The 7,368-nt window shown below is 45.8% G+C and overlaps 1 protein-coding gene across 1 annotated transcript in view; it reads left to right on the top strand.

Moving 5' to 3' along the window:
• acvr2aa (activin A receptor type 2Aa) overlaps positions 1–7,002 on the top strand; it is a 19,971-nt gene extending 12,969 nt beyond the window's left edge. Inside the window, exons 4-11 of the mRNA XM_008285949.1 lie at positions 317–350; positions 743–948; positions 2,418–2,561; positions 2,779–2,924; positions 3,218–3,332; positions 3,611–3,749; positions 3,832–3,962; positions 4,149–7,002. Of these exons, the coding sequence (XP_008284171.1) occupies positions 317–350; positions 743–948; positions 2,418–2,561; positions 2,779–2,924; positions 3,218–3,332; positions 3,611–3,749; positions 3,832–3,962; positions 4,149–4,343 (1,110 nt within the window). The 3' untranslated portion in view covers positions 4,344–7,002. The remainder of the gene's footprint in view (positions 1–316; positions 351–742; positions 949–2,417; positions 2,562–2,778; positions 2,925–3,217; positions 3,333–3,610; positions 3,750–3,831; positions 3,963–4,148) is intronic.
• The last annotated feature ends 366 nt before the right edge of the window (positions 7,003–7,368 follow it).

Consider the following 7,368-nt stretch of genomic DNA (forward strand, 5'->3'; position numbering starts at 1 on the left):
TGGAGAAACGGGCTGACCCAACATTGGCAGTCATTTTTTAATAATTGTACAATACGATATGAAGCCTACAATTTGTCTTCACAGTTTTTAACAGATCTCAAATCAGCCTTTAAAGTTTCACGTGTCTATCTGCTGTACTGGGAACAATTAAATAAAAACCTCCTCTCCGTACTATACGGGCCTGTAGCTCTGGAAACATTCACAGCGTGACGGTAAAACTCTGCATGGCTTCATTAAACACACTGACGTTAGTGTGGATGAAGGCTCTGACTCGTTTAACTGGAGGAGGTCTGGTGAAGCTCTCAGATCGGCCGAGTCTCTGCTCTATGTGCTGTTGCTGCTCTTCCTTCGTCTCAGCCTGTAAAGTGTTTGTCTCTCTGCCTCTCAGCACGCCTTTCATATCATGATCGAGGTAAGAAAACCCAGACGCCGGCGCGGCCTCACTGAGAATGCTCCATCACATCTTTCTTTTCTCCCAGATTTTAATTTTGCATCTTCGCAGCCCGACGTTTCTTTGCAGACACTCTCCCTCGCTGTGGTTTTGTTTTCCGTTTCCATTTTCTGCCTTGTGACGGTGGTCGGTGTCGTGTTTGTGCACTGATGGACGGACGTTGTGTTTGTTCTGTCTGCTCTGTGGATAATGGTGATGATGCATGAGTGATGAAGCAGACCCTGCAGGAGGTGAATCAGCCTCCCGGCAGGTTCACTCTGACACTCTGTGGGAAAAAGTTAACTCACAGAGCGGTCGGAGGCGAAACCAGGTGTGTCCCCGCTGTCTCACCTGTCGTCACCTGTCTCCTGCAGGACCCCGGACCCCTGCCGCCGTCACCCATCCTGGGACAGAAGCCGCTGCAGCTGCTGGAGGTGAAAGCCAGGGGGCGCTTCGGCCACGTCTGGAAGGCTCAGCTGCTCAGCGAATACGTGGCCGTCAAGATCTTCCCCATTCAGGTCGGTCTGTCTGCCAGTCACATGGCTTTAGTGTCATCGTAGATTTAGTGTGCAGCACCTCAAAGCACGCTTTGCATACACGCACATCACTGAATAGTAAAGTTTAAATACATGATGAGAGCATCAGCAGCACAATAAGGTTAAAAAATCTTTAGTTACAGAATGACGGCTAGATAATCCTTCACTAATCCCACAGTGGGGACAAGTGCAGCGTTACAGCAGCAGAGCAGCATGTGTGAGCATCAGTCACAACATAAACAAGACAGTGATGTATGCTGTAGTTTCTGCCATATGTAGACATTCAGACATATCCACTGAATGTGCAACGTAACGATACTGAACAGAATTATTCTAAATGTGGGAAAGTAGTGTGTTTACTGTTGGCGTCATTAATAAGGAGAGTAAAGACAAAACAAGAAATACAAAATACTAAACGGCTTCTTTTTAATTTTTAATAAAACGCTGCAAACGTGTAGGAAAAATAAACAAGATAATATCCATAAGATCTGCTGATATTGTACAGTTTCTTCCATATGTAGATATTCAGATGTGATATTGAAGGATTTTGAAAAAAACTCTTCAACATTGGTATTTTCTAAAGTGCTTCTTTGTTTTTTAATAAAACCCTCCCAACATGCAGTCATGTAGGAATATCAGTCAAATCAGCATCAGCCTGTTGATATTGTGCAGATTCTTCCGTATGTAGACATTAAAACATTTCAACTGGCTGTAGAAAGTCACAAAGTATTAAGAATCATTCTGTATGAAGGAAAATAGTGACATTGAAAAAACTCTCCTGTGAGTAGAAAAAAATATATGCACATAGAAAAATACTGAAACCTGTAACAGTTCAGCATGTTTTCAAGAAAGAGGAAAACTAGAAATCCAAAACACTAAATTGCTTCTCTAAATGCACAGGAATGTCAGTCTAGAAACTCAGAACAAGCAAAATAATATCTGAAAAAATACAGCAGCTGTCCATAATTACAGCTCATTTTCTAGCTTCAATTAGACAAGATCACATGTTTGCTTTTTAATGTTTAATGAAGAATATTTACACATGTAAAAGCTATAAAACTACCACTAATATTTGATAGATATATTGATTTAGACTGATTTATTGTTAAATTCAATGCTTATAGTTGTTATAAACTAATAAAAATACAATAATTTAATATTTTTGTTGTCAAAACTGCTGTAATTATGAAAGATATCTCTTACATCTATGTAAAATGGAAGAAACACTTATTTTTTTGTATATTTTCACTAATTTTATCTAATTATGGAAATATTTTTACAGTTTTAGACCTTAACAGTTTCATCTGTAGGTTAAAAAAAAGAAATTTTGCAAATGTATTTTAGCCATGTTTTGACGTCAGAGTGTTTACATTTTATTTAAAAACTGTTCTATAAAGTAAACGTTGTTCTGAAGTCACATGACCTCTGACTTCCTGTCTGCGTCCCTGCAGGACCGACAGTCGTGGCAGAACGAGTACGAGATCTACAACCTGAGCGGGATGAGACACGAAAACCTGCTGCACTTCATCGGCGCCGAGAAGAGAAGCATCAACATGGAGCTGCAGCTGTGGCTCATCACCGCTTACCATGAGAAGGTAACAGCACCCCCCGCTGGCCGGAGGCCGAACCGCAGCCTCACTGCTGCTCAGAGTGGTCGACGTGAGAGGCACAGGCTTTATCTGAAGTCTTAGTCTGTACTCCTCATTGTTGATCTGTAATAAAAAAAAAGACAAAAAGTGGTAAATATAGTAAAACAACTAATAAACCATCATCCAGTGAAATGTTGGAGCTCAGTTTATTGTCCGTCCTCAGGGTTCTCTGTCAGACTACCTGAAGGCCAACATCCTGTCCTGGTCTGAGCTGTGTCTCATCGCTCAGTCGATGTCTCGAGGCCTCGCCTACCTGCACGAAGACATACCTGGACACAAAGACGGACACAAACCCGCCATCGCACACAGGTACGACTACACACACAGGTGCAGGTATACAGGTATGGAGGTATTATTATAGCAAAACTATTGGTAAATGTGCATGGAGAGTTGTGTGTCTGTTTATCAGTCTGTGTGTCTGTGTGAGATTTGTCGAAGTGTACAAAGATTTGTCAGTGCATACAAAGATATTAATGGATGGCCATCATGAAAGTTTTTGCTCAGCGACCCACAAGCTCAGGAAACTACAATATCACCTCCGTATACAGGTGTGCTCAGACTCAGGTTACAGACGGGAGTTCTCACTCTGTGTGTCTTTTCAGGGACATTAAGAGTAAGAACATCCTGCTGAAGTCCAACCTGACGGCCTGCATCGCCGACTTCGGCCTCGCTCTCCGGTTCGAGGCGGGAAAATCTCCAGGAGACACACATGGACAGGTGAGCTCACCTGTGTCGGTCACTGTGACCATAAAGGAGGCCGGTGGCTGTTGGATGAACTGCAGCTTCTCAGCAGGCGTCCCTTTGAAGCAGCGGTCAGCAGGTCGTTAACAGGAGGTCTCAGGTTCTGCTGGTTCTGGTTCTCCTGCTTCATTCCTGCAAACAGCTGACAGACACGAAGCCTTGTCAGATTTATGGACCGCAGCTCAGGCAGGCTGGCAGATTGTTCCGGTCTCACAGGGTCCAGAGTTTTAACCCGGCTGTGAATGTGTTGTCAGGTGGGGACCAGGCGGTACATGGCCCCTGAGGTTCTGGAGGGAGCCATCAACTTCCAGAGGGACGCCTTCCTGAGGATAGACATGTACGCTTTGGGCCTGGTTCTGTGGGAGCTCGCCTCGCGCTGCAAAGCTGCTGACGGTAAGAAACACGATGGAGTCCGTCCTGATGGAGTTGGTTCTGTCTCTGCTGTGGACTCTGATGTCCTTCTGTCTCTGTCCAGGTCCGGTGGACGAGTACCGGCTGCCGTTTGAGGAAGAGGTGGGTCCACACCCGTCTCTGGAGGACATGCAGGAGGTGGTGGTCCACAAGAAGCAGAGGCCGACCCTCCGGGAGTGCTGGCAGAAACACACTGTGAGTGGCCCTACACTACCCATGATGCACCACGGCACACTGACAGCACTGCGTTACCCATGATGCACCACGGCACACTGACAGCACTGCGTTACCCATGATGCACCACTCTGACTGTTGTTGTTGATGTTTTGGTGTCTGTTCTGCTGACTGACCCGTGTTGTGGTCCTTCGGGTCGCCCTGCAGGGTCTGGCGGTTCTGTGTGAGACCATCGAGGAGTGCTGGGACCACGAGGCCGAGGCCCGTCTGTCGGCCGGCTGCGTTGAGGAGCGCATCGTGCAGATGCAGCGGCAGACGAACGTCACGGCGCCCGAGGAGATCGTCACGGTCGTCACCATGGTAACCAACGTGGACTACCCGCCCAAAGAGTCGAGCCTATGACTAGGCTGAGGACCAATCAGAGCGGAGCCGGTTTTAGTCTCAGGCCAGGTGACCTGTGGGGCGGTCAGGTGACCTGGTGGTGGCGGAGGACGACGCCACAGACAGACTCCGCCCTCTGACATCACCTCCTGTTTTTTTACTTCAGAATAAAAGACTTTTTGTATAATGACGAGACTTCAGTTTAAAAAGGGCGACTTTCTCTGAATGATGCCAATACGAAGCAGAATGTCTGTATCACTGCTGTGTAAATACAGATTATTATTACTACATGTACTGTATCGATCACCGGCGCCCGGAGGCCAATCATCAGGTTTTGATCCGGACAGGAGGCCCGCTCCTTCTCCTGACGTCTGATTCTGTCACGACAAACTGTGGGAGATACAAACGGCCTGATGGCAGCAGAGCGGCCCGTTGGTTCATACGTCACCAGTTCTCAGTATCGGTGGAAAACAGGCGTCTACAGGTGGAATCAGGATCAGCTGTGGACGCGGCTGTGTGTTCATCCTCTAACAGGACAATCGCTTTTCACACAAAACCTTTTTGTCTGTAGAGCATCAGAGAGCTTCTGCGTGCCGACGTCTTCAGATGTCTCGTTGGGTCCGAGCAGCAGTCGGTCACCAAACTCCGTTCAAGAATCGTTCTCCTGCTGCTGAAGAACAAAACGAGACGTCTGAAGGCGCCGCTGTCAGAAACTGGTCTCTGAGGTTTTATCAGCTGAGTTATTTATTGATTAACTGGAAAAAATAACGTCACTCCGTCAAGATCATTTCTGATTTTAAATTTTACCCTCATTGGATTTGCTCTAAACATCTGAATGGGAGTCAAAGACAATCGATTTCTTGTTTTTTAGTCCGAGAACATCGTCCAGTTTGTCCTCATCAGAAACCAAAGACCCAGAGTCAATCGGCCCGCTCGTCAATAACACTAAAAAAAACGCTCCGACAGCTGATCGGCTGCATTAAACGGTTTTAGATTTAACCCGAGTCCCTCAGAATATGAAGATTAGAAACAGCCTCCCCTGTTTGCAGTGAATATTTAAAGCATGTCTTTATCCGTCTGTGTTTATTTTCTCACTCCGTCTCCTCCTCCTCCTCCTCCCTGTTTGTGGTTCCTTCTGACTCTGAGCCTCAGAACCGACGAAACGGAGTCAAGCACGGAACCGAACGTCAATAAATGTTTTTATTTATTTGCACAAGTAACAAGATAAATGTGATGCGTAATGAGAAGAAACGCGAGGAAAGAAAATGATTCAGTGTTGGTTCTAAATCAGAAACACTAAAAAATCTGATGCTTCATGTTGTGAAACCAGGTTGAAGAAAAAAATCAAAGCGTTGGAGTTGATTTAAAACACAGATTTCTGTTTCTTCTTATCGACATGTCCTTCCATCCTCACCTGTGTGTCGGGTTTGAGGCTCCAGATGTTTGGTGGATTTTAAAGCGTCTCAGGAAACGTGTAGTTTTTGTTTCTGCTGCGACGGCGAAAGACTCGTCGCTCTGCTTTAACTGCTTCACAAACTTTAATCCATCAGCCGGTCACGTCGTTGCCATTCATTTGTTCCATCGCAAACCTCCAGGTGTTGTCGGCAGCAGCTGGTCCACATGTTTTGGACGTTTCAGACTTTCATATTAAGCAGTTGTGCTGCCGGAAGCCGTTTAGACGCGTCGCTGCGTGTCAGAGCTGTAACCTGACACCCGACGTTTAGCCCCGCCTCTTGGGGCTGACGGGACGTTTGATTGGTTGCTGACGGTGAATCGACTCACCTGTGCGGAACCACAAACGGGTGACGTCCGGCTCGGTGTCAGCGGATCTCGGACAGGAAGCCAAACCTGCACAGTTTGTACATATGAATGTTGTTTGAGGCGTCAGCATGAGTTAGTTTTTATGAACGCTGCACAGAAAAACAAAAATCCTTCTAAAGTCGATACGACAGAAAGATCCTGTAGATTATTTTATATGAAAACTTTAATTTATGTTGTTCACACCAACTGTGTGTGTGTGCGTGTCTGTGTGTGTGCGTGCGTGTGTCTCAGATACCTGCTGGTGCTCCTACTCATGACATCATCATGACATCATCATGACATCACAGTCTTTGTCGTCACAAACTGCGGAAGCTTCATTACTGATTATCCTGCTGATCAATAACCTCGTTTCGTCTGACCGACTCAGGACTTTTCACAGGACTTTCAGTTGATCGGTTTTGAGTTGATCGACTGATTAATCAGTTGATTGATCGTTGGCTGCGGCGATCAATCTGATCAGCAGCTGCTTTCCACATTCTCAGATGTTTGTGATGAAACAGGAAACCGTGTGGAGAACCACGTCAAGCAGGCTAATCAATAATGGAGCTGATCGGCTGCGCTCCGATCACCGGTGCAGCGTCATGTTTAACAGATAATCAATAAGCTGTGTGAAGCAGCAGCAGTGTCTGAAACATGAGACCCCCCTCCTTTATGTTCTAACTGGTTTTTATCCCCTCAGATTGAACTTTATGCTGGTTCCCAGTTTGCCGACGCAGAGCTGAACTCAGACGGTTTATAGGCGTGTGGTGGTGCGTTCAGGGTCCCGCTGGACTCTGCAGCTCTGTGTCTGCTGCTGGCGTGATGTGCTACTGTATCTGATTCTGTTTAACATGAATAAAACTTGTTTTGTTTCAATAAAGCCGTGTTTGCTGTCTGTATGTCCTCTACGTTGACCAGCTTTACTAACTTTCTGCTAACTTTAAAACGTCTGAGCTACGAGTGCAACTCAGCAAACGCTGGCTACAAGAGTGAGCACAAGAGTCTTCATGCACTTCCAGCATCTGATGAAGGAGTGAGTTTTCTATTTTGCTGAAAACAGGAACAAAATAGGAGCTTAGAATCACACAGTCATCAAACACCATGGTTACCTGTAAAATACCTGCCAGCAGTGACATAAACGCATCAGACTTTTATTTTAAAGCTAAATTTCCAGGACTTCTTCTACTATTAAAAGTCAGTTTTTAGAAGACTTTTAGAAAACTTGACACATTTAGCGGTGAGTAAA

The sequence above is a fragment of the Stegastes partitus genome, unplaced genomic scaffold, assembly GCF_000690725.1.
Source record: "Stegastes partitus isolate 25-593 unplaced genomic scaffold, Stegastes_partitus-1.0.2 Scaffold424, whole genome shotgun sequence".
Taxonomy (NCBI): Eukaryota; Metazoa; Chordata; class Actinopteri; family Pomacentridae; genus Stegastes; species Stegastes partitus.